The sequence below is a fragment of the Coregonus clupeaformis genome, chromosome 19 (genome assembly GCF_020615455.1).
Source record: "Coregonus clupeaformis isolate EN_2021a chromosome 19, ASM2061545v1, whole genome shotgun sequence".
Taxonomy (NCBI): Eukaryota; Metazoa; Chordata; class Actinopteri; order Salmoniformes; family Salmonidae; genus Coregonus; species Coregonus clupeaformis.
This window is the reverse complement of record NC_059210.1, coordinates 24,983,191-25,010,729: the sequence shown is the minus strand read 5'-3', so window position 1 is coordinate 25,010,729 and position 27,539 is coordinate 24,983,191. Positions and strand designations below refer to the sequence as shown.

At 42.7% G+C, this 27,539-nt stretch overlaps 2 protein-coding genes across 3 annotated transcripts in view; both read left to right on the top strand.

Moving 5' to 3' along the window:
* The window catches only part of LOC121531785 (anoctamin-10-like), a 36,949-nt gene extending 36,276 nt beyond the window's left edge, over positions 1-673 (top strand). The window contains exon 13 of the mRNA XM_041837233.1: positions 593-673. Coding sequence (XP_041693167.1) covers positions 593-634 — 42 coding nt within the window. The 3' untranslated portion in view covers positions 635-673. The remainder of the gene's footprint in view (positions 1-592) is intronic.
* Positions 359-26,037, top strand: LOC121531784 (anoctamin-10). 2 transcript variants are annotated; one of them, XM_041837231.1, is made up of 13 exons: positions 359-942; positions 17,022-17,227; positions 17,630-17,803; positions 19,071-19,211; positions 19,839-19,958; positions 21,055-21,687; positions 21,892-21,947; positions 22,362-22,436; positions 22,692-22,856; positions 23,048-23,239; positions 23,477-23,614; positions 24,720-24,836; positions 24,935-26,037. In XM_041837231.1, exons 2-13 carry the CDS (start codon positions 17,029-17,031, stop codon positions 24,941-24,943), a joined length of 2,019 nt encoding a protein of 672 aa, XP_041693165.1. In that variant the 5' UTR covers positions 359-942; positions 17,022-17,028; the 3' UTR covers positions 24,944-26,037. The 2 variants fall into 2 exon arrangements, with proteins under 2 accessions (XP_041693165.1, XP_041693166.1); XM_041837232.1 differs by lacking the exon at positions 24,935-26,037 and having other exon boundaries at positions 23,157-23,239; positions 24,720-24,811.
* The last annotated feature ends 1,502 nt before the right edge of the window (positions 26,038-27,539 follow it).

The following is a 27,539-nucleotide window of genomic DNA, read 5'->3' as shown; positions in this document are numbered from 1 at the left end:
GATGTTCAAAGTTTCAAATATTTTTTTATAACCCAACCCTAGTCTACATTAGATAATAAAGCATTTGACCATTCCATTGTGTTAATGACAGACGATTGGTTGATTTCCAGTTTTTAAGTATACCTTTTTTTCAAGATGATTGACGAGAAGTATCGTCCAACCCATCTGGTATCTCACTGCACCCTCATATGCCATGTCTTGAAATATGCAGACAAACGGATTAAAAGTACATTTACATTGTAATACTTCTGACAGCCAACTTTCTAATGACGCACATCATATCAGTTCTTTTTAAGTCTTGGTTCCAATAGTTTATTTATTTTTCTAAGAGATTGTCAGTTAGATAGGCTCTGCAAGGTTTTGTATAGCTTACCTATCATATTAATATCCTTTTCTAAATCAAATAGGAATCCCTCAAGATTGCTCTGATGTCCAAAAGATTTCAAATCAACATTTTGTGATATAAAACGTTTAAATTGCATGTATTTGAAAATATCTACATTGGTCAATCCAAATTAGCTTTTTGTGTTTCCAAATAATCTGCGGGACAAAAAAAAATGTCACCCCAATGTTGTGTGTCTGACTAATGCAGGTTTCCTGCGGGAATGCAGTCCTCTACTTTGTGGGACAGTAGGACCCAGAGCTGCAGACAGACAGAGGCAGGCAGACCTGGGAGGTGCCTGTCAGGGAGCTCCACACCCTGAAGGGAGGTAGAAGTTTCACTGCATTCCTGTCCTGCAACTCCGACTCACCCATCTGCAAGGACATATCCGTAGTGTGTCAGTGTGTGTGTTTATGGCTGTGTTCAGCACCCCTGAACCCACCTTGATTTCAGGACCACATTGTGTGTATATTAGTGTGTGTGTTAAAACATCACATTGGAGGGGGTGAGGGCCAGACATCCGCATACGCCTACTGACCTAAACCTCAGCACATTGTCAGGTACCGTACAGTCCCTCGTTCACTCTCCTTATTCTTTCCCTACCCACTCCCTTCCTCCTTCTCTATCTTTAATTTTCCTTGGCCTTGATGTTACATGTTGTATCTCTGTATACAGAGGCAGAGCTAAGAGGAAGTTGCTTGTTTGTTCAGATACTGCTAGTCTGATTAAAATTGGTATATACAGCCTGAAACTAATGCCTGCAAAATCGTGTAAATGATTCTTACAAGCCAGAATGTTGAAAAAAAATCACATTTAAACTTACTCTACCGGTTTTCTGAGCAGTTTGTCCTTCAGCTGCTGGAAACTTCAGACAAAATATCCACAGGAAAGTATTGTTTACCCAACTTTTTAGAGCCGGTAGGTATATTGTGGCACTGAGGTAAAGTTAGTTTTATATAGTACACTGAGGATACAAAATATTAAGAACACCTGCTCTTTCCATGACATAGATTGACCAGGTGAATCCTGGTGAAAGCTATGATCCCTTATTGATGTCACTTCTTAAATCCACTTCAAGCAGTGTAGATGAAGGGGAGGAGACAGGTTAAAGAAGGATTTTTAAGCCTTTAGACAATTGAGACGTGGATTGTGTATATGTGCCATTCAGAGGGTGAATGGGCAAGACAAAAGATTGAAGTGTTTTTGAATGGTGTATGGTCGTAGGTGCCAGGTGCACCGGTTGGTGTCAAGAATTGCAACACTGCTGGGTTTTTCACGCTCAACAATTTCCTGTGTGTATCAAGAAGGGTCCACCACCCAAAGGACAGCCAGCCAACTTGACACAACTGTGGGAGAGTCCATGCCTTGTAGAGTCCATGCCCCGACGAATTGAGGCTGTTCTGAGGGCTAAAGGAGGGGGGGTGCAACTCAATATTAGGAAGGTGTTCCTGATGTTTGGTATACTAACTGTATGTAAAAACAACAACAACAAAAAAACACAACAATTCAAGTGTTATACACCATCACAAAGAAATGCATCATTATTTTGTTAAGGCAAGTCTTTAGAAACATACAAATAATAATAATTGTATTTCAAAAGAACAGAATATCATATTTGAAGTTGTATTATGTTACTAGTCTGTGCTTTGTAGCCTATGGCTATGCTGCCGCAGGTGCTCACATGTAGAACGCATTGAATAGCGGCTGTAATATTCTATAAAAAAAGTGATACTTTGAAATAGAGACCATGCCTTAATTTTAAGTTGTTTGGCAAAAGTATGTGTTTTAGAAACCTTAGAACCTGCTCTTTCCGATAGGTTATGAAATCAAAACGCCCTACCTGCATGAAGGATGATTTGAAAAAGTTGCTTTTTGGTAAACTCACTCCCTTCTTTGTCAATTACCCACACTGCGCTGCAGTCTCTTCATTCACAAGGCAATTAACCTAACATAGCAGGCGTAAATAAACGGCTGAACCTAGATCCTACATAATGGTCTTGACAACAAGAAGAAAGGGGGAAGTCAGGGGAGGTTCTTTTGTGCACTGTTTAACCAATCCAGTAAATGTAGAGGAGGAGTTAAGATGGAGTGTCGCCTTGTTACCAGTGTTGCCAACTTGGCGACTTTGTCACTATATTTAGCAAGTTTTCAGACCCCTCTAGCGACACATTTTCAAAAAAGCGACTAGTGACAAATCTAGCGACTTTTTCTGGTGTTATTGGAGACTTTTGGAGACTCTGACGTGAAAGCACGTATCGTTCTTACTCTTCTCAACAAGCAGTGGGTGCAGCCGTGGGCCCCACCCCCGTCCCAAAGCACTCACAGGCGGCCCAGTCCTCGCGCAGCAGTCCCTCCCAGCTGCAGTCAGAGCAGGAGATGTTCACCCCTCCGCATCCAGACTGCAAATGAATCGCGCATGCGGGAAGCCGCCGCTGGCTGATTCCACCCTGGCTTACATTCAGGGCGGGATGTAAATGTAGGGTGTTTTTTACTCACTTTTTGTCTCTCCCACAATGTTATTCCTCTCTCCTACAGCGTCCATCACAATTACATGCACATGGCCAATTATGCAAATTAGGTGATGATGTCATTTAGCGACTTCTAGCGACTTTTAGGACAGCCAATAGCTACTTTCCTTACTGAGGAGTTGGCAACACTGCTTGTTACCATCCAAAAGCGCAAACTCACTTTCCGGTTGTTGGGGTCTCGGAAGAGATACGCAGATATCGACTCTGCCACGTGAGCATGCTTTTGCGACACAGTCGATGGCGCGCTGGACTTCGGGCTAGAAGGTTGAGGGTTCGAGACCTGCTCCCTGCCTGTTTCTTTACAATATTGTCACCTACCAGACTATTGTCAATTTAAGCTCATCTTTAGGCTACATCTGTTATTATAGGCCTTTTTGTGAAATTAGTTGATATAGTTTGGGTGTAGTTTCTATGGGCCATTGTCAGATGGCAGCCAACTGGTGAAGGAAAGGCATGGGGAAAAAAATAACCTCCTCGTAAAACCAGTGGCTGCGCTGCTGAATACCCGGGTGGCGGGGAGGGGGAGGGTCATGGTGGTGGTGGTTGGAGTTGTCAACAAAGCAGCATTACAGAAATATGATGCCAAGTTTTCGAACTACCACTACAGAGTTCAATGGTTGTGATGGGAGAAAACTGAGGATGGATCAACAACATTGTAGTTACTCCACAATAATGATCTAAATGACAGAGTGAAAAGAAGAATAAAAACATACACAATAAAAAATATTCTAAAACATGCATGTGTACCAACACTTTGACATTAGAGTATTTTGTGTAGATCATTGACAGAAAATTACAATTAAATCCATTTAAATCCCACTTTGTAAAACAATAGAATGTGAAGATATCCAAGTAGACTTTCTATATGCACTGTATATTTATAAACAACTTGTAAGCTTTGATTCTGTCAAGTGAAACTATCTCTGCTAAATGATGGGTTTAAATAATTTTCCAAATCTGTTTCATCATTATACCCTGATGAAGACAGCTTGTCTGTCGAAACGTTGGTTATTAAGATATTAAATTATTGCATCTGAGCTCCTAGAGTGTGCGGCTTTCCTTTTCTTTTTGAAGTGTTTTACGCCGTCAGCCAGCACCTCGCCTAAATAGGTGTGCGTTTCTTTCGCCTTTATCCAAATCTGTTTACCACAATATATTTTAAACTTTTGTTTTGCAATTTTAAATGTCTATGCTACAGAAGAATATTAGGGCCAAGTGAAGAGAAAAAAATTATAAACAGCAATAGGTGGTGGTACTTGGATTATATATTTTTGCATGATAGTACTTTAAAGAAGTGGCAATATTTTGATTATAAAGTGGTAATTGTTCGAGAATAAAGTTGAAATAAAATGTTGTGAATAAAGCAGCAATATTTCGAGAATAAAGTGACAATATTTCGAGAATAAAGTGGCAATATTTCCAGAATAAAGTGGCAATATTTTGAGAATAAACTCGACATTTTGAAATAAAGTCTCAGTTATGTTTCAAGATGAATGTAGGGGATTTGGATAAGTGCATGTCTCCCTGGCTCCCTGTTGTGCGACACCATTGAAATGCCTGAGTTAGATAACCTGGTGAAACGACAGCCTACTTTTGAACTGGCTTTAGTAAGAAGGAAATCCATGCTCTTTTAGCACATAATAACCATATTATTATAAATATTAGGAGCTGGAAAAGGTTGTGCCACAGATTATTTTCAGAAGGAGGAACCGTGGTTACATACATAGGTAGAGACGGGCGGGTTGTGTGTGTATGCATGTGTGTATGTGTGTGGGCGGTAAAAAGCAGGGGCAAAACAAAGGGCCATCAATCTAGTGATCTAATACACTCGTCCAAACAGGCGTCACTGCGCACTCACGTTTATCAATCTAATTATCTAAAACAGGCCATTTCAGACTATAGGCATACACTCTTCTAACAGCCATGGTGCGTTACTTTATTTGCACCTGTCACCGAATGCAAAGAGAAGTGGGGTCCCTGTCAGTCTGCCCTCCGGATTCGCTACAACGTTTTGCTGCATAGCCTAAGCGAACACCTTGCAAAAATATGTACATAATGGCAACTATTAACGACCTTATCCATGGTGCTTTACTAACAGTAGTATTTCCCCGTTATGGCAACTATTCTTCTAACGACTATAGGCTAGTAGGTAACGTGAGCATACCCAATAAAACGAATTATATTGGTTTCCTGGAGACTGGGGTCTATGCATATGTATGTTCCATGTCAAGATGCTCTCCAAATTCGCTACGACACTGCTATTTTGCAGCCCATTATAAAACTATAGCGGCCCACTAGATTGAGTGCCCCAACCTGTAGGCTAATCGTACGTTACAGTGGGCAAGTGGAAGTAAATTATAGGGCTATCCAACGGCTGCGGGAGGAATTAACAATAAAGCAGGGGGTTTAAGCAAGTGTCTGTGGGAGGAGAGGCAACTCAAGGACGACTCCTGCATGCACCAACTAGCTAATCTGAGTCGCTGTTTGAATATATTAATGGATGCATTCTCCCTTTCTTGAAATAATAATCTATCTAAATATCAGCCTATGAGATCAATTATGATAAGCTTTATAGGCTATAAATAAAGAATCACTGATCTGACATAACTTGGTTGGTAGCATAATATATCCTTTCACTATCCAACTATTGGTCTTCAAGGATGGGAGGAATGAAGGATACATAGGTTATCCCAAAACAGGGGCATCGTCTCCAATATAGGCTATTTGTCTAAATTATGACGCTAACTTAGGCTACCGCTAGTTCACCTGATAGAGGCTAGTGGCTTGACCTGTTGGCTGTTAGGTTATAATAATGAAACGTAAAATTAATGTCTCAGACGGGACTTTGCCCCCCTGCAAGGTCCATGACAGGGGTTTGGGGGCCTGTAGCTCAGTTGGTAGAGCATGGCGCTTGCAACGCCAGGGTTGTGGGTTCGATTCCCACGGGGGGCCAGTATGAAAAATGTATGCACTCACTAACTGTAAGTCGCTCTGGATAAGAGCGTCTGCTAAATGACTAAAATGTAAATGTACAATCCGAGCCCGAAAGGATGCACAATCCATCTCCACACAATCTGTGACCTACATTCACAAGATAATAAGCATAGGCCTATGAGGCTACTTCATTGGAAGTGCAGCCTACATAAAACACCATGTTATGCACAAATTTGTAAGTTAACCTTTCATTTCAACCTACACTACATGACCAAAAGTATGTGGACACCTGCTTGTGGAATATCTCATTCCAAAATCATGGGTATTAATATGTAGTTGGTCCCCTTTTTGCTGCTACAACAGCCTCCACTCTTCTATGAAGGCTTTCCACTAGATGTTGGAACATTGGTGCTGGACTTCCTTCCATTCAGCCACAAGAGCATTAGTGAGGTCGGGCACTGATGTTGGGCAATTAAGCCTGGCTCGCAGTTGGCGTTCCAATTCATCCCAAAGGTGTTCGATAGGGTTGAGGTCAGGGCTCTGTGCAGGCCAGTCAAGTTCTTCCACACCGATCTCTACAAACCATTTCTGTATGAACCTCACTTTGTGCATGGGGGCATTGTCATGCTGAAACAGGAAAGGGCCTTCCCCAAACTGTTGCCACAAAGTTGGAAACACAGAATTGTCTAGAATGTCATTGTATGCTGTAGCGTTAAGATTTCCCTTCAATGGAACTAAGTTGCCTAGCCCGAACCATGAAAAACAGCCCCAGACCATTATTCCTCCTCCACCAACTTTTACGGTTGGCACTATGCATTGGGGCAGGTAGCGTTCTCCTGGCATCCGCCAAACCCAGATTTGTTCGTTGGACTGCCAGATGGTGAAGCGTGATTCATCACTCCAGAGAACGCATTTCCACTGCTCCAGAGTCCAATGGTTGCGCGCTTTACACCACTCCTGCCGACGCTTGGCATTGCGCATCGTGATTTTAGGCTTGTATGCGGCTGCTCGGCCATGGTAACCCATTTCATGAAGCTCCCGATGAACAGTTCTTGTGCTGACGTTGCTTCCAGAGGCAGTTTGGAAATCTGTAGTGAGTGTTGCAACCGAGGACAGATTATTTTTTACGTGCTACGCTCTTCAGCACTCAGAGGTCACGTTCTGTGGCTGAGCCGTTGTTGTTGCTAGACTATCCACTTCATAATAACAGCACTTACAGTTGACTTGGGCAGCTCTAGCAGGGCAGAAATTTGACGAACTGACTTGTTGGAAAGGTGGCATCGTATGACGGTGCCACGTTGAAAGTCACTGAGCTCTTCAGTAATGCCATTCTTCTGCCATTGTTTGTCTATGGAGATTGCATGGCAGTGTGCTCAATTTTATATACCTGTCAGCAACGGGTGTGGCTGAAATAGCCGAATCCACTAATTTGAAGGGGTGTCCACATACTGTTGTATATATAGTGTATCTGACCGGAGAAAGCATCCGAGCGAGCGAAATTACACAGCTCTGTCTCTGTATGTGTAGCCCAGCTTTCTGATACTGTCTGGTCAAAAAGAGTATGACATTATTGGCCGTACCATTGAATGCAAGGGAAGCCAGAGAGCATTTGGCCTCCGTTGATGAAAAAAGTATAAAATAATAGCCAATCAGGGTTGAGCTAAACTGAGTGAGCTCAAATGTAAATGCTCCTGGTGCAACAAAAAAAAGTGTCAAGGGAAGCCAGTTCGGATTTGGCTTCACACCAATCATCACATCCTATCAAAAGCAAAACATAACTGACAGAAAAAACTTGAATTGTTGCATCTCGTTGTGTTGTTGTCCTCCGGTGGCTAGCTAGCTAAAATGGTCCCTTTCCTAAATTAGCCATGGATGGAGATAGGGATTTGGACTTGTGATTTTACTTAATTCGCCGTACTGGCCAATGATTATAACGGCGATTCTGATCCAACCATAAATTCATACATTGTGCCCCTAGCCTGAGAGGATGGAAGTTCAATATGTAGCTAGATGTAATAGGCTAATGTTAACTAGCTGGCTCATCGTTGCCCATGAAAGGAAGTTAGGCTAGCCAGCAAGCATTTTAGCCAGGTAGCCTAGGACAACAAAAACTAAAAGCATGTACTGTATGACAGAGTCGTAGACCGTTTCATCAACATGAAAGAGAGGAGAATGGCATTGGCGTTTCTCTACCAGTAGAGTGAGTCAACATGTTTTTTCTACTTGCACGCACACACACACACACACACACACACAGAAATCAGAACCATGGACAGCCACATCATACAGTGCATTCGGAAAGTATTGAGACACCTTTACTTTTTCCACATTTTGTTACGTTACATTACAGCCTTATTCTAAAATGGATAAAATCATTTTTCCTCTACACACAATACCCCATAATGACAAAGCGAAAACAGGCTTTTAGAAATGTTTGCAAATGTATTACAAATAAAAAACCCATGGTTCATAGGGTTGGTTCCTGCATGTGTCTGGCATCGTCTCTTATCTTAACTTAAATAACTATTCTGGGCGTTCTCCCAGATGGTCCTACGGAGGGGGTCCCCCCCACACACTCATATCTTTACCAAGCACAGGCAGGACCCAATGATTATTTAAGACACGAAAGACAAGATTAACATTTTCAAGGCTGTCTCTTCCATTGATAAGATTTTCCATCACAGGGTACCAAAAAATATCTGCAGCATTGAAGGTCCCCAAGATCACAGTGGCTTCAATCATTCTTAAATGGAAGAAGTTTGTAACCACCAAGACTCTTCCTAGAGTTGGCCGCCAGGCTAAACTGAGCAATCGGGGGAGAAGAGCCTTGGTTAGGGAGGTGACCAAGAACCTGATGGTCACTCTGACAGAGCTCCAGAGTTCCTCTGTGGCGATGGGAGAACCTTCCAGAAGGACAACCATCTCTGCAGCACTCCACCAATCAGGCCTTTATGGTAGAGTGGCCAGACGGAAGCCACTCCTCAGTGAAAGGCACATGACAGCTCACTTGGAGTTTGCCAAAAGGCACCTAAGGACTCTCAGACCATGAGAAACAAGATTTTCTGGTCTGATGAAACCAAGATTGAACTCTTTGGGACAAGTCTCTGAATGTCCTTGAGTGCCAGAGCTGTGACTTGAAGCCGATCTAACATCTCTGGAGAGACATGAAAATAGCTGTGCAGCGACGCTCCCCATTCAACCTGACAGAGCTTGAGAGAATCTGCAGAGAACAATGGGAGAAACTCCCCAAAAAACAGGTGTGCCAAGCTTTTAGCGCCATACCCAAGAAGACTCGAGGCTGTAATCGCTGCCAAAGGTGCTTCAACAAAGTATTGCGTGAAGGGTCTGAATACTTATGTAAATGTTATATTTCAGTTAGTTTTTTTCTTATAAATGTGTAAACATTTCTAAAAACGTGTTTTTGCTTCGTCATTATGGGGTATTGTGTGTAGATTCATGAGGAAGAAAAACAATTTATTACATTTTAGAATAAGGCTGTAACGTAACAAAATGTGGAAAAAGTGAAGGTGTCTGAATACTTTCCGAATGCACTGTACTTAGCTTACGTTTAATGGACTAAATTGTTTTTGGCATCTTTTAGTAGTCACTGTATTAGACTAAGCATAGGTGATTTGATGATGTTGAAAAGTTGCAGTTGAAATGGTGCTGGAATAGTGGAGGCAGCTCCTGTTTTCTTGGCGACTTGCAGTAACTTTTTGTGGTTCTAAATCAATAGTTGTTTAGATGTCTGAAAATGTCGGAAACATTAACTTGCTTGACCATGCTGTAGGTCATGTAATTGTTTGTTACATGCAATATGCTTTGTGGACTTCACCGGACAGAGGTTGCTCTCTGGTTTTGTGATGAAACAAAGGTGTGGTTGAATGTATTCTGCCACTGTGTCTTCTTATTGTCTCGGCCTTAGACCTATATATCACGGTGGCAAGGAATATGAACTAACAGGTTATAGAGCAAATAATGCAATTATCACAAACATAGGTTGTAATATGGTTTTCTGGGGGAAGTTTTTACCCACACACCGCTACTGCTTACTGTACTAGTTGTCTGTGTGGTTTGTCCTTCAGCTGCTCAACATTTTAGACAACATATCCACAGGAAAGTATTGTTTACCCAACTTTTTGGAGAGCCGGTAGGTATATGGCGGCACCAAAGTAAAGTTTTATACAGTAGAGCGTATGCTGTTCTCACTCGTCAATAGCTATTGACCCAAACATGCCATGACAATGAAAATTGTATCAGGGGAGGATGGAGAACAACCAAGCCTTTTTAAAAATTATTTTCTTTGTTTATTAGATTGAAATCCCCCCCAAAACTAAACAAATCACACACAAAAAAACGGCCAATTGTTCTCCATCCTCACCTGATTCAGAAAATGTCGCATGCTTGGTTCAATAGATATTGACAATAGAACTCTGTAGACACCTGTAGATACACCTACCGGCTCTCTAAAATACTTTCTTGTGGATATTTTGTCAAATATTTTGAGCAGCTGAAGGACAAACTGCACAGACATCCGATAGAGTAAATTTAAATGTCATTTTATTCAACATTCTGCCTTGTAAGGAACATTTGCACGATTTTGCAGGAATTAGTTTCAGGCTGTATATACCAATTAATTGTGTATTAAAGCCTGATTAATTAGACTAAAGGCTTGCACACATCGCACCGAATGTGGATCTAGCGCACTGTTTTAGGGACCACCTGCTGTAGACGTCTCGCACACTCGGTTCGCAAATTACGTTCAGAGGTGCTAAGTACTCTCGGCCAGCAAACACTAGTGGTTTGTCTGAACCTAGCCTCATGAGAACTACAATCCCGACGCTGTGTTTTAACGTTTAGAAACGTAAATAATAATCGCTTGTGATACGGCTTTTGAAACATATGGCCCTTATCTTTCCTCAGTGAGAAAGAACCCTTCAAATAAAAAAGATACACTTACTGTAGCAGTTTTGCACACTTCCCTGGTTACACTTACACACAGATGTTCGGAGCATGCTAGATAGCTAATTAGCACAGGTGGTCGCCTCTTGTCTTCTGTCTGTTTTCCGTAAACAAGTGCAGTAACATGGAGATATGGCCGTGTGGGGACACGAACCCTAACACTATCAAGGTGTGTATCAATTTAACATTTAGTTAAAAAAATACATATATCTTGCTGATATGAAAAATAAGGTCCTTATGTTTCCAGAACCGTACCGCAAGCGATGTATGTTAATGTTCAGACCTAGGGTCGGGGATCATAACAAAACTCCCCCCGACAGAAGACGCCTTCGTCCAATAACTTATGTGTAATGGAATGGAACTTGACCAACCGGCTCCACGCATCCGCCATCGTGCACATGTTGATTTTGTCTATCCCCAACAAACCCGTTCATGACACACAAGTTAAAATACCAAAATCAACTGTGAATCAACTATATTAATTTGGGGACAGGTCGAAACACAAATAAAACATTCATGGACATTTAGTTAGCTTGCTGTTGCTAGCTAATTTGACCTGGGAGATAAACATTGGGTTATTTTACCTGAAATCAGTGCTTGACTTGGACTGAAATAGGTGCCAGTACTCATTTTGGGTGCCGGTACTGTTTATATTTAGGTGCAGGAGCTCCATAATACTTTCGAGCTAATATTCTATAAGAGAAACAGGACCTCAAGCAGTAGAAAATTTGAGGTGCCGGTACTCAGCTCCGGTGAGCTCCTGCCCAAGTCAAGCACTACCTGAAGTTCATAGGGTCCTTTATTTTGTTGAATCTTTGTAGAATTTTTACCCATTTTGAGTCATACAAAATCGTGTGTTCTCTACTCCAACAATGAATCCACAGATAAAAGGGGAAACCTAGTTCGTTTTCTTTGATTAATCTCTCCTCATCTTTCTTGAGAGTTCAGAGTACAGATAAAAAAATTTGAGGGCACAGAGGATCATGTTGAGGAGCTGAGAGATAGTTGAGAGCTCAGACAAAAATGTTACGTGCCCAGAAAGTGGAATTGAGAGCAAGAAATTAAGTGTCAAGCATGCATCTACCTGCTCACGGTATACTTGCCTGCGCTCTCTCGAAATTCACCTGCGCTCGCTCAATATGATCTCTGTGAGCTTGCAAATCTACAATGTCATGTTACTCAAATTTGACTGGCAGACTTATTGACCATTCATAGTCATTCGTTTCTTCAAGCGCAGTCGCAAAAACCATCAAGCACTATGATGAAACTGGCTCTCATGAGGACCGCCACAGGAATGGAAGACCCAGAGTTACCTCTGCTGCAGAGGATAAGTTCATTAGAGTTACCAGCCTCAGAAATTGCAGCCCAAATAAATGCTTCACAGAGTTCAAGTAACAGACACATCTCAACATCAACTGTTCAGAAGAGACTGTGTGAATCAGGCCTTCATGGTCGAATTGCTGCAAAGAAACCACTACTAAATAAGAAGAAGAGACTTGCTTGGGCCAAGAAACACGAGCAATGGACATTAGACTGGTGGAAATTTGTCCTTTGGTCTGGAGTCCAAATTGGAGAGTTTTGGTTCCAACCACTGTATCTTTGTGAGACGTGGTGTGGGTGAACGGATGATCTCTGCATATGTATTTCCTACCGTAAAGCATGGAGGAGGAGGTGTGATGGTGCTTTGCTGGTGACACTGTCTGTGATTTATTTAGAATTCAAGGCAAACTTAACCAGCATGGCTACCACAGCATTCTGCAGTTATACGCCATCCCAAATGGTTTGGGCTTAGTGGGACCATCATTTGTTTTTCAACAGGACAATGAACCAACACACCCCCAGGCTGTGTAAGGGAAATTTGACCAAGAAGGAGAGTGATGGAGTGCTGCATCAGATGACCTGGCCTCCACAATCCCCCGACCTCAACCCAATGGTTTGGGATGAGTCGGACCGCAGAGTGAAGGAAAAGCAGCCAACAAGTGCTCAGCATATGTGGGAACTCCTTCAAGACTGTTGGAAAAGCATTCCAGGTTAAGCTGGTTGAGAGAATGCCAAGAGTGTGCAAAGCTGTCATCAAGGCAAAGGGTGGCTATTTGAAGAATCTCGAATATAAAACATGTTTTGATTTGTTTAACACGTTTTTGGTTACCACATGATTCCATATGTGTTATTTCATAGTTTTGATGTCTTCACTATTATTCTACAACATAGAAAATAGTAAAAATAAACAAAAACCTTTGAATGAGTAGGTGTTCTAAAACTTTTGACCGGTAGTGTACAGTGAGGGAAAAATCCCCTGCTGATTTTGTACGTTTGCCCACTGACAAAGACATGATCAGTCTATAATTTTAATGGTAGGTTTATTTGAACAGTGAGAGACAGAATAACAACAAAAAAATCCAGAAAAATGCATGTCAAAAATGTTATAAATTAATTTGCATTTTAAATAAGTATTTGACCCCTCTGCAAAACATGACTTAGTACTTGGTGGCAAAACCCTTGTTGGCAATCACAGAGCTCAGACGTTTCTTGTAGTTGGCCACCAGGTTTGCACACATCTCAGGAGGGATTTTGTCCCACTCCTCTTTGCAGATCTTCTCCAAGTCATTAAGGTTTTGAGGCTGACGTTTGGCAACTCGAACCTTCAGCTCCCTCCACAGATTTTCTATGGGATTAAGGTCTGGAGACTGGCTAGGCCACTCCAGGACCTTAATGTGCTTCTTCTTGAGCCACTCCTTTGTTGCCTTGGCCGTGTGTTTTCGTTCATTGTCATGCTGGAATACCCATCCACGACGCATTTTCAATGCCCTGGCTGAGGGAAGGAGGTTCTCACCCAAGATTTGACGGTACATGGCCCCGTCCATCGTCCTTTTGATGCAGTGAAGTTGTCCTGTCCCCTTAGCAGAAAAACACCCCCAAAGCATAATGTTTCCACCTCCATCTTTGACGGTGGGGATGGTGTTTCTTGGGGTCATAGGCAGCATTCCTCCTCCTCCAAAGACGGTGAGTTGAGTTGATGCCAAAGAGCTCGATTTTGGTCTCATCTGACCACAACACTTTCACCCAGTTCTCCTCTGAATCATTCAGATGTTAATTGGCAAACTTCAGACGGGCCTGTATATGTGCTTTCTTGAGCAGGGGGACCTTGCGGGCGCTGCAGGATTTCAGTCCTTCACGGCGTAGTGTGTTACCAATTGTTTTCTTGGTGACTATGGTCCCAGCTGCCTTGAGATCATTGACAGGATCCTCCCGTGTAGTTCTGGGCTGATTCCTCACCGTTCTCATGATCATTGCAACTCCACGAGGTGAGATCTTGCATGGAGCCCCAGGCCGAGGGAGATTGACAGTTATTTTGTGTTTCTTCCATTTGCGAACAAACTGTTGTCACCTTCTCACCAAGCTGCTTGGCGATGGTCTTGTAGCCCATTCCTGCCTTGTGTAGGTCTACAATCTTGTCCCTGATATCCTTGGAGAGCTCTTTGGTTTTGACCATTTTGGAGAGTTTGGAATCTGATTGATTGATTGCTTCTGTGGACAGGTGTCTTTTATACAGGTAACAAACTGAGATTAGGAGCACTCCCTTTAAGAGTGTGCTCCTAATCTCAGCTCGTTACCTGTATAAAAGACACCTGGGAGCCAGAAATCTTTCTGATTGAGAGGGGGTCAAATACTTATTTCCCTCATTAAAATGCAAATCAATTTATAACATTTTTGACATGCGTTTTTCTGGATTTTTTTGTTGTTATTCTGTCTCTCACTGTTCAAATAAACCTACCATTAAAATTATAGACTGATCATTTCTTTGTCAGTGGGCAAACGTACAAAATCACCAGAGGATCAAATACTTTTTTCCCCACTGTATATCAAAGACCAGATTGAAGAATGGGACATAGACAAGTGAATTGAAGTCAGTTCTTGCATTTGTATGAATTAGTGGTTACAAGATATGTAGACCTTCCAAACACACACCAGGAACAGAAGGGTGTTCCACACAATCTTTATTTAACAATAGCTAAAAGTCCCAAGTGGACAAGTCAAAAGGTCCTTGAGGAACGTTCCGTGCTCAAGTAACGTTATCTGGTATCAATAAAGGCCGATGTTTATTTACAAATTCAGGTTTTCAATTGTCTTTGTAGTAAGTTGGGGGACACTAGTGACTCAAATAGTTCAGATGTGAGCCGGGAGTGTTCAGGCAGAAAAGTCTCTATAATCCACAATGACTTGTCGAGTGCGATCGAAAGGAATTCGCCCCGGTTGGGAGTCTATACTGGTGCGGATTGAATGAGAGGGGTATGCTACTTAATTTAGGGAAGGGTAAATGTGTTTCACCCTCCCAGTATCCCAAAAGGCCTCCTCTCTGGTTCGACCCGGTTCACAATAGGTACACTGGCATTAACGAGTGTGTAGCACACAAAACAGTAGAGAATGTCGGCAGGCAGTGCTATCAGGTGAAATGTTGGAAATTAACTATAGAGAGATACTTAGCTTTGGGAAGGATGATGCGTTCACCCTCCCAATTCCAATAAAGGCCTTCTCAAAACGGAAACTGGTTGGTCTGCTCCAGCAACAGCACCCATTCTCCTCAGTCACCTTGGCTCAGGCTCTGCAAGCATGCTGCTCCCTGTTCACATCGCCAGCATGATGCTTCTGGCATTCACCTTTAAATAAAGAACAGGCGCAAGCAACTCCCAGGTCCAAATCAGTGACGCATCAATTAATTACTCCTGTGATAAACAGGGGGAAGAGTTACCAGGGGCAAAAGAGGGCGAGGGCGGAAGCAATGGCGGAAGCGTAAGTGGAAGTATTATGCAATTCTGTTGGCGCGAGTAGTTGGTGAGAATGAGTGGACGATGGTGAAGAGTGAAAAGGGCTAAAGTTGGAAATGAACAGCAGTTTATGGTTGGAGTGCGATTCACGAGCAAGGATGTTTTTTGGGGTGACCCGTTTGCGGTCTCAAAGATGGTGAAGGACTAATTGGGTAAGTGGAATTGGTCAGAGTGACCAGGAGTGGTATGATGTTGATTTTGTGTGTGTTATAAACTCAAAAGGAGAAAGCTCTGTGGTTCTACAAGTTGTCGACGTATGATGTGGAAAGCTATGATTTTGAGTAGGGCACCGGTTAAAGGTGTCATCTCTGGTGTCTCGCTGGACATAGAGGCAGTGTGGTTTAGGGATAACATGCCAGGAGTGGTAGACACATCGCTTACATCAAATGATAGATGGAAAGAAGGAGAAAAGCCTATCGGTTTTACTGTTGTTTGATGAAGTGGTTCTCCCGACTTGAGTATGTGAGATATGCGGCGAAACCATATGTACAGAAGCCTCTGCAGTGTTACAATTGTAAAAGGTTTGTCAAAGGAATAAATATGTAGTAGTTGAAGAGTCAGATGAAGCATGTTGCTATAATTGTGATGGGAATCACGTTCCCGGAGTGCCCTGTAAGGATGAAGGAGGTCACAGTAGCTAGGATCACAGCTTTCTAGCAGGTCTCCTATTTGGAGGCAGTGAAAATAGCTGAAGGAGTGAGTAGAGATGAGATGAGATGGTAGTGGATGTCCCACAGTCTGCCATGCAGGAGAAGGATCCCGACACACTAACAGCGAAGAAGGTGGAATCTGTTGTGTTTATAGCGCATGTGATAAATTGCACTAGTCAAACTCATTAAAAAAATCGAAGAAGCTAAACATCATTATGAAGGCGGCCAATAGATTTCTGGATCTCCAGGACTTTACATAAGGTGTATTGCCTTATTGCAGTTCTCTATGTTTGACAATAAGTATGGAGCTGTGGCTTGGACTATTGTTTCTTCATAATATGCAATGTGCATAATATGCCATGTGGGGGGTATGTGGATGGCTTTTGACAATTGTTTTAAATTACTCATGTCTTACTCAGTGGTAGGAAGAAGTTTGGTCCAAATTGGATGTTTGGTACTATATTTATTGAATGTTATATGAATCCTATAAATTAAAATGTCCAATTGAGGTGCAATCTATTAGCTTAATTTCTCAGATTAAATTATATTTCAGCCAAATAATGTTGCAGGAATCCTTATCTTATCTGTTTCTAACTACAGAAACCCTTTTAGAACAATCTGAGATGGTGGGTGTCGAAATCCTCTTTCTTGTGCCTTTTTGAGATGGAATGACCCATGTAAATGTGTGTATAACAGATACAGTAAAACTCATTTTCTTCCTCACACTGCCTCTCCACAGGGACGCGATGACATCACTGGGTGATAAAGGCTCTGTCCAGACACAGACCAAGGTCCTGTCCCAGGGCTGCTGGACGCAGGTCAGCTGTCCCTGCTGTGTGTCTGAGCAGGTGGAGCCCCTGGTCTACATCAAGCTGTCAAACAACATCGAGCCTGTCACCAAGAGGTGGCTCATCTCCCTGATTGAAGCCTCAAAGAGACACGGAGGTGAGAGGTCATGTCGGATAGGGTCATCAGCTGATCAGATGTCTGACTGTACTTCAGTCTGTGTTGCTTGTTTTGTTCCAGCCGAGTACTATTAACACATCTGATTCAGTTGATTCCCCTGGGCTTGATGGTTAGTTTATTGAATCAAGAGTTTCAAAGTAGTGTACCCACATCCAGTGAATACTTTATGCATATGAGTTAAGCCTAACAAATACTTTTGACTCAAATGTTGCACAATACAACTGCGGGGGCATTCATCAGTGCGCGGGTATCTTAGTTTATTAGTTAAATTAGGTGTGTCAATAAGAACTGGGCTGAAACAAAAGCATGTACACCCTCTAAAATCACTGCAGTAGAGGCAGGAGTACTGAAGTTGACCCTCTCTCCTCCTCCCTGGACTAGGAGCAGCTTTGCTGGCCCACCCTGGAGAGGATGAGTGTGGGGATGTGATTGTGGTGTCTGCTCCTCGCTGCACCCTCCTCAAAGCCACAGAGGACCTGGGTCTGTGTAAGAAATACCGCAATGAAGAAATGGTTGCGTTCGCCTACCACGACAGAGACAACTTCAGCAATGTTGGTAAGAATGTTTGTAATGGTGAGTAGAGAGATATTAATGGTAATAGCAGTTAATAACACAGGTAATAACACCACTCACACATGGACAAAGCTGTGGATGCAAGGATGTCTATGGTGGTTTATATTGTTTGTCTAGAAATACCCAAATAAAAAAAATAAAAAAATTGACTAATACAGTATCATACTTTGAGTTATGATTGAATAAACAATTGAACAGCAGGAAAACTGCAGTGTGGCTTTACTGATTTGGATAGCATGTTACTCTGAAACCATAGCTAGCCAGCTAAGTTAGCAACAACCCTGACAGTGAGCATCTTATTATGTTGGGTTACAGAGTGCAACTAGCTTTCAAAAACGTTTTAAAAACTTTTGATTAAGCTAGCTAGCTAGGCTATGTAGCCCAATGAATCTCACCCAACAATCTACAACTGATTCATCTTAGTTCAAATAGATTTAATTAGCTAAATTGTTAACAGATTATCACAATAGCATACGTGCTATGATATCTTGCTAACTACAGTAGCTAGCAACCAACAGAGCATACTTAAGTGAGCAGTGTAGGAGAGTTGGCAAGCAAATTTGCAAACTAAACAGGCTAGCTAGCTAGAAATCTGACTAACTAGCTAGCTAGTACTCTCTGAAATCTTCGACCTATGCTGGAACATTGGTAACATTGTGCAGACAACCTGTCGGTCTCTATAGACTAGCTAGCTAAGCAGGCTAACGCGCCACACCTGCCAATTGTCATCCTTACCTCCAAGTGTTTCTTCAGGTTCGAAGTCGAGTCTCTGGATGTCGACAGCAGCTTTACCATGGGCAAACATAGTTTGCTTTGAACTGTTACATTCCTGCCCTTTTCTTCTTTGAACAAAAATTGTTATTTGAAACGCCATCCAAAAACTGCATTGCGTTGGCGCGCCATACCTTTTTATTTTGTGACCGTGTATGTTGCTCAGGCAGGAAGATCAAAGTAGCACTTTTTCATTTAATGACTGACGATAATATGAAAGGTAATTAAGTAAACAGGCAATCGTTTCATGGACATTTGTTTTTCTGCAAACATCCCTTCTATATTTGAAAGTAATCCTAGAAGTAATTATCTACTTTTTCAAAAGTATCGGTAATCTGATTACAATATTTTTGCTGGTAACGTAACGGATTACATGTAATCCATTACTCCCCAACCCTGGTGGTAGTATAGCCCAAATGACATATTAAATGTAACATATATGACAGTCTTGATTGACGCCTGTCGTCTGTGTTACCAGATGACATGCAGGAGTTCCTGACATTAGCGGAGCGTCAGTACATAGTCAAGATTGAGCTGGACTCTCTACAGGCCCAGAAGAAGCAGAGAATCCCTGGAGTCCCAGAGGCTCCAGGGGTCCTGAAGGCCTGGGAGAACATCTGTGAGTCTTTACGTGTGTGTGTGTGTGTGTTTAGGGACGTGAATAGAGTGAAATACTATAAATGGGGATGTTGGGTGATTCCTCACGAAACTAGAACAAAAAAGGACTATGATTTTGGGGATATTCATGAAATGTTATCCATAGATGGGTCCTTCGGAGGAAGGATTGTTGACATATACTTGACATTTGTATCTTAAAGCATAATTGAGAAATTATTAATTGAAGTTGGAATATTTGTGACATTTTGGCCTTACCCAGGCCTCCATTAAGACTCCACAATGTTGTGCTGCAAAGTAGGTGCTACGAGGTGCTACAAAGCAAAAGTTGGTATCATATGAAGCTTTATCACTTGCTCTGTAATATGAGTAGTATTGTTTGTGCGCATCTGTGCTATTCTGCTTACCTCAGCATGTTCTGTCCCAGAGCACCACCTCTGGTTGATTATTTAAGTGCTCTCTCCGGTCCTCTCTCACTGCTCTGTGATCTACATTTGTCTGAGAACTACAACACACTGTCCCTTATGTATGCTGCCCAAGCATCTGGCTATGTTACCTCCTGTATGTGTAATAATGGTAGTTGTATTGTACAGCTCCCTGACGTAGCCCATCCGTCCTGTCTGTGCTGTAGGTCAGAAGCTGGAGAGGTTAGGAGTGATAAAGGACATCTTCCCTCTGCATGACCAGCAGAGACTGAATGACCTCGGCAGAAGTTGGTACTCTAAAAAGCAGATATGGAGACAGCCTCTCGGTAAACAACAACAACATACAGTAAAGACAAATAGAAAATAGTTACATACTGTATACACACACACACTAGAGCTGGGATGATAAACCGAAAAATTACAGACACCGACACTGCTTTCCTCTTACCGAAGCATTTTGCTTACGTCTGTGATTTTGCTACACAACGTTTGTGTAGATTGTGCTAAAAACATGATTTGGTAACAGTAATAGCATATGCATTATGTTGATTCATGCTGCCTGTCCCTGTTTTTCTGTTGGCTGATAACTCTCATTCCCATCTCCCCACTGTGCGCACAGAGGGAGAGATGCATTCTGAGAAGCACAAGCATATGACCATTGCTCAAAATGCTATTGTGAGAAAAATACAGTTTTCAAAGGAACTAGCGTTGTTCTAGTTACAGAGAGGAGAGTTACAGCTTTCTGTGAGTATAGAATGTATTTCTCACCTCTTAATATTGAGTTCATGGCACCACTTTATAACTGGAATTGTAGCCTAGGCCTAGCGCTGGAACGTTTTTGTAGGACATTACTGAGCCTACATTTACTTAGCCTACATGGCTATAGAGCAACAATATCATATTTAGAGTTAGCAGTCTAGCTAAGTGTTTAGAGTTCCCACTTCCTCAGGTGGTGAATAATACAGCATATAGGCCAGTATGCACAAAGATGTTGGCAAATTCTCTGAAGAGCCAGAAACAAATCTGATAATTATGGATCCTATTTTGACAGGTTACACATCAAAATCTCAATCATGCATTTCCTGGATATGTTCGATGAAATAGCTTACTTTTTTAATCATAGGCTACCATCTCAGTTGTTTTACTTGGCACTGACAAAAAATGATCTATAGCCCTACCACTAACGTAAAGTAACTGTCCATTTACATTTTCTTTATTATTGTTGTATGTTGTTGTTATTGGGCAAAATAGTTACATTTATCGTGATATGACTTTTTGCCCATATCGCCTAGCTCTAGCACCTCCCGGATGTTTTTTATTGTCATTTATCGCTGATTTATCGTTATCGCAAAAACTGGGTCAATTTATTGTGATATGGACTTACTCCTTTGTCCTACTAATAATCTCTCTCTTCCTGTGCAGATGCAATACATTCATATTTTGGAGGCACTGTGGCGTTTTACTTCAGTTTTCTAGACTTCTACACCTGGGCCCTGGTGCCCCCTGCCTTCCTGGGCCTGGTCCTGACCTTTCTGCTGCCTGGAGGGGGTGGGGTGGTAAAGGAGCAGGCCGGGGAGGGGGTGATGGAGGAAGACAACGATGGCCCCTCGGTCAGCGGTCACATGGTACAGGCTGTATTCAGCATGCTATGGTCCACGCTGTTCATTGAGTTGTGGAAGCGCCGGAGCTCCTCCCTCTCCCACCGCTGGGGCACACTGAACCTGGCAGAGCGCTTCTCAGAGCCCCGCCCTGGCTTCCACGGCACCCTGGGGTTCAACCCTGTGACAGGCCGTCTGGAGCCCCTATTCCCGGAGTGGCAGAGGCAGCTGCGTGTGGGCCTGGTGTCGTTGCCCCTAGTAGGGCTGTTCCTGGGACTGGTGGTGCTGGGCATGACAGGCTTCTACCACGGAGAGGCCCTGGTACAGGGCTTCCATCAGGACAGCGGATCCCTGTTCTCTGGAGCTCTGCTCTACCTGCCCTCCATGGCCCACATTGTCTACACCAACATGCTGGGGAATGTGTACCACACTGTGGCCATGCAACTGACTGAGTGGGGTGAGAGAGGGCACTGGGCATTGGGGAGGGAGATGGGTTAGATAGGGAAGAGATGATAGAGAAGGGGTTAGAGAAGAGGGAGAGAGAAAATGTGTTCACCAAAGAGCCGAGAGTCATAGAATAATAGTGAATGCAATTGGATTCAAAGTATCACAATTTATTTGTGATAAATCCACTGAAAATCAGTCTTATTTCCCCTCATAGAAAACCACAGAGAGGAGTCCTCCTTCCAGAACCAGCATACCACCAAAGTCCTCCTGGTCAGTCAGTCTTCCTTCCCCATCTGTCAGTAGTACTCCTCCTCCTCCTCCTCCTCCTCCTCCTCCGAGAAAGGTACTCTAGCTGTTAAAAGCGTTGGGCCAGTAAACAAAAGGTAGCTGGATCGAATCCCAGAGCCGACTAAGTGATAGATCTGTTGATGTGCCCTTGAGCAAGGCATTTAACCCTAATTGCTCCTATAAGTTGCTCTGGATAAGAGCATCTGCTAAATGACACATGTAAAAAATGATGCAGAGCTAAATGTATTGTGATACAGGTAAGTGTACTGTGCAGATAGTATCAGCTGTTTATGTATAAGCAGATCTGGGAGGCAAATCAGATACAGTAACACAGGATTCGTATTCATGCCTCCAGAGATATTACTTGAAGCCAAAATCTCCCTCTCTCATTTTCAGTTTACTTTCTTCAACAACTTTGCTGTGCTATTCCACATTGCCTTCTACAAACAGGACCTACCACTACTACGCAAGGTAAGCGATTTCAGCTGGGCAGCACAGTTTGTCTATGAGTGGCCAGAGGAAATGTTATACAATATGGAACTACCTCATTTTAAAGGGTAGATAGATCTAAAATAGATTTATTGAGCTCTACAACAGAACAGATCATGTTCTCTCTGTGCGCTGTATGTGTAATTGACTTCACAGAGAGATTGTGTGTGTGTGTGTGTGTGTGTATATACAGTATGTAACTATTTATGTTTGTTTACTATCAATTTTTGCACACAGAGGCTTGCCTCTCTGCTAATTTGGAACCAGCTGGTGAACCAGTTTACAGAGGTTGTGGTGCCGTTTATAGTCGACCGCTTCCTCAGTGCTCCCCATAAGAAAGAGCAGGAGGACAACCTAGAGGTGGACAAACTCAGAGCTCAGAGAAGCCTTCCACCCTTTCCAGTAAGTCCTTGTAAAATGTGTTTGTCTGTTTTGTTTTTCTCTGTTTCGCTTCATTGTTCATTCCTCGTCTGCCTTGATTTCTTTGTATCTGTGCTTTAGGGGGTAGAATCAAGGTTGAGTGTATTTGCATATGTTCTGTATGTTGGGTGTCTATTTGTTTTGGTGTTATTGCGTCTGTTGCTACGTTTCAGGGCCTGTTTGCGGAGTACATTGAGTTGCTGCTGCAGTTTGGGTATTTGAGTCTGTTCTCCTGTGTGTACCCGCTCACCGCCGTCCTCCTGCTCCTCAACAACATCACAGAGATCCGAGGGGATGGCTACAAGATCTGCAAACTGTTCCGGAAGCCGTTCTCTGCCCCAGTGTCCAACATTGGGGTGTGGCAGGTTAGGAGGGTTTTGGGCGAGGGAATGTGAGAATTTGAACAGAGAGGGCATTTTTACAGCAGATAGAAATGTGTTCTGTAGCTAAATCTGGTAAATAAATAGATGTAAGCAGCATGTAGTGGATAATGTAATTTTCTAATCAGTGCCCATCTATGTCACTGTGTACATTTGCATGTATTTGCTTGTGTCCTTGTATGTTCCTGTAACCATATTTCTGTATGCCTGTGTATGTTTCAGACAGCGTTTGAGGTTCTGGGCTTTGTGTCAGTCATGTCTAACTGCTGGCTGCTGCTGCTGTCCCCTCGCGTCCAGGAGTTCTGTCTGGAGGGAGGGATCAGCGGCAAGAACATCATACTCTTCGCCATCCTGGTTGAGGTACAGTATGAGGGAGGGGGTGTAGGTTTGGGGAGCTTTCCTGGTGGAGGTACAGTATCTTGTTCATAACAGTACAGTATATGTTTCATCGCAGTTGTCATCATCTGCCCAACCAACATAGGTGAGGGCAGCAGGTGTCATATAAATATTTGACTCAAAAGTAGTCAACTCAAAAATATTTCTCAAGAGACTGGAGCTTGTGAATCTAAAAATTAGACTTTTATTATTTGCATAACAAAGCCGAGCTTGCTCCATGGAGCAACTGCTTGCCCTGAACCGGAGCTGTCCTTTTATACAGACACAAATGCATAGTCAACATACATAGTTACTCCTCTCTAAGTGAATGAATAACATCTTTTCATTATCACGTTGGCTACTCACGGGGGCTACTTGCGCTTCTCTAAATGGGTCCTCTGTATCTTATTAGTGGCGTGACTCAAAATATTATGTACATACGTACATTAAAGAACAATCACACTCTGTATTGACTATATTCACTATCCAGACATATATCTGAAGTACAAAGTATCCATCATGTTCATTCTGTTTTACCTTTATCATTTCATAACACATTATAAAACATATCAATTAATACTTAAACATGGTTTAAACAAGTCATCCATAACCCATTCTCAACCACATACATTTAAGCATTTATAATTTACCATCCTCCCTGGCCCTTGAGATTATGTGCATGTGGCTATGTGTCAGGTCATAAGCACAAACAAATGATAACACTAGTTCCATTGTTACTCCAATCTCCACACAGCCACCACGAGGAGTTGTATCTCCATCACATGTCATTGACATACCCAGACCAGCTACAGGGAGTTTATGAAAAGCACAGAAATGTCTCTGCTCTGTCTCAACCCTTCAACTGGTTCTCAATCCATAAGCATTTAAGGTATATAGGTGTTTCATTCTACCATACAGGTAGCCTAGCGGTTAAGAGCGTTGGGCCAGTAACCGAAAGGTCGCTGGTTTGAATCCCAGAGCGGACTAGGTGGAAAATCTGTTGATGTGCTCTTGAGCAAGGCACTTAACCCTAGTTGCTCTGGATAAGAGCGTCTGCTAAATGACTAAAATATGTGTGTTTGTTTATCAGCATGTCCTGATCCTGGTCAAGATGATTCTAGCCTTCATGATCCCAGATGAGCCTGACTGGGTCAGAATCAAGAGGGAACAAATCGAGTTTAACTCTATGCAAGCTCTAGGGCAGCAGGTAAGAATGATCTAATCACTAATAATATAGAAAAGCCCTGCCAGTTACTGGAACAATCAGGTATCTGACAGTCAAACATCTCCTTTTGACTCTTACAGAAGCTATGAAGGCTATGGAGCCCCTGTGGGAGAGTCTGAGTGTCCTGTTGCCCTTCAAGTGTTGGTCTGGACTAGGGGGCTCATTAGAATCAGTTGCCATGACGAGGGTAGAGAGGAGGATATAAAGACACATATACCCTGGAAACAGCCAGTCTGAGAAGCTCTCTCAGCATCTCCCTCTCGAGGACTCCCTCTCCAGGCATAAATACAGTTCAGAAAGGAAACACCAGGTATTCGTTTAACCATTTAATAGAACAGATTAACAATACATTAGGTCTTGGCAATAGGCTCTGCTCCTTCAGGGTAGCTCACTGCCAGAGCAAAGTGTCAACATATATTAAAGTAACTACAGGTGTGCTATACCAATCCACCTGCAGGAAGGAAAACAGAACCAAACAGGTGGAGGTTGGGGTGGTGGTGGTTTGGGTGGTGGTGGGCAGCAAGAAAAACAAACGCAAACTAGCAGTAGCAGCAAGCGGCAGCAGAGGATGTCTGAGCAGAACCTGGTCAGCTGAAATAGATCGCCATATTAAGGTAGAAAGTGTTGTTAGCATCTGATTGGTACAATCTTTGCTGATGCATCAGCTGATGCAGACACTCGGGTTTTCCTTCTGAACCGGCTTTGCTTTATAAGTCATGGGAGATACTAGAGGCAGGGGCCAGGGACTGAAGGGAAACCCAATGAAGAGCTAGGAGTTTTGTTCTTTGTGTTAATGTAGTTTTGCAGCTTCAGGTGTCTGAGATTTCTTGAAATACTGGGTAGCTTTGGACTTTGTGTGGGGCACATACTATGCAAGTATTTAATTTGCTCTATAATTACATAAGTGCAATTGTATTTTTTTACATTTTCGCCACAGTGGTTTACGTACTTTCACATCATGAGTGTTACATTGTACGCTTCAGGCACATTACAAACCTACTAAGATCACATGATAAATTACTTGAAGATTTTACAAAAAACATAAGGATGAATGATTAACTTGATTTTGGAATATGTACTATTTTCATATGTATCTTTTAAAATGGAAGATTTAGAAGAGATGCTGTGTTGGATGAATGTAGATGGTTGTGTTCAGCCAAATAAACTAAACAGCCAAATCATCACAAAACTGTAGGCTACTTCTCTTTCTTGCTCTAGTCAGAAAAGTACAAATATTCATTTTGCCCACGATGCCCTGCTCTACAAGTCACAACAAGCACTGCCAAAGTGCTGCACTACAAGTCACAGTAAGCACTGCCAAAGTGCTGCACGCCAAACGGGGGGGGGGGGGCAATTACCCCAGGGGGCTAGTTACCCCCTAGTACCCTATTATTTATCTGCTTTTGTTTTAATATGTTAAAATGCTATATACAGCATCCTATGTACTGTACCTAAATGGACATTATTAAAGGGCCATATTTTTTCAAATAAAACATTGGCCAGTTTGGGTTGCACACAGGTTTTCTTGTATAAACAAGCATAATAGGCTATGTCTGGCCTGTGAATTCATTGTGTTTTTTCAATATGGCCCGTGGGCTGATTGAGTTTGACACCCCTGGTCTAGGTTGAAGTAACCTAGGATAACCCCGGGTCAAGGTACAGGCACAAGTGGTGAAACTGACATGCTGACCACACCGCTCGCGTTACGTGCGCGAGTGTTGCAAAATAAATGTACACACAAGTTATTCAATAATTTAATCCAAACTGCTCGCATGCTTCAACGAGCGTCTGCGTAGCCAGGCGCTAAAATAGAACTTGGTTCTATTTTTGATGCCTGACGCGCTGCAAGTCCCGCCTCTCTTCATTGGTTTTTAAGGAGCATATACACAAGTTTACGCGCTGTATCCCGGGTGGCGCCATAACTCTACACAAATGCATTTCATTTCCGCCGGAAGTTGTTTGCACAACGTCTGCCGGTGTAAACACAGTGATGTCGACGCTAGCTTGGGAACACGGTTCTACTACTTTGACTGGAGATGGCGCTACTCTCCTCCACCCGAATTCAGTGCAGAACTGGGAGGATAACATGACGACGTGGCCCAACATAACGTACAGCAAGATTTGCTCCTACTGAAGGAGGAGAGATTACTAACTAGGTTTACCCTTTTATCTGGAGAGTAATTGTCGGAGTAGAGGACCTTGTGCATTTCAGGTAAAATAACAACCCAATGTTTATATCCCAGGACAAATTAGCTAGCAATAGCAAGCTCGCTAGCTAAATTGCCATGAATATTTCATGCGTTTTCGACCTGTCCCCAGTTCGTTTTGATATTTCAACCTGCGTGTCCTGATCGCGTCTGGTGAGGATGAACAAAATCAAAATGCTCCCGATGGCGCGCGCCCGGTCTAGTCAGCATGTGACAGTGCGTGCAGCTCATCACCCACTTTGCAGATGTAATGGCTATTAGTAAAGAGGAATTAAAATGACAAACTCTTTCACGTTTTCCAGCGGCTCGAACAGCGGCTATGAAATAGTCTGAAGCACAATAGAAAAGGTGCAATAGCACTGTTGGCTTAAGACACCAGATAGCTGTCCAGGGCCTAGTCCAACAGGACCTGTCCCCTTTCCCTTCTTTGGGAACTGAGAAGTAGCGTGAACACATACTTCATGTTCCCTGCCTCTAA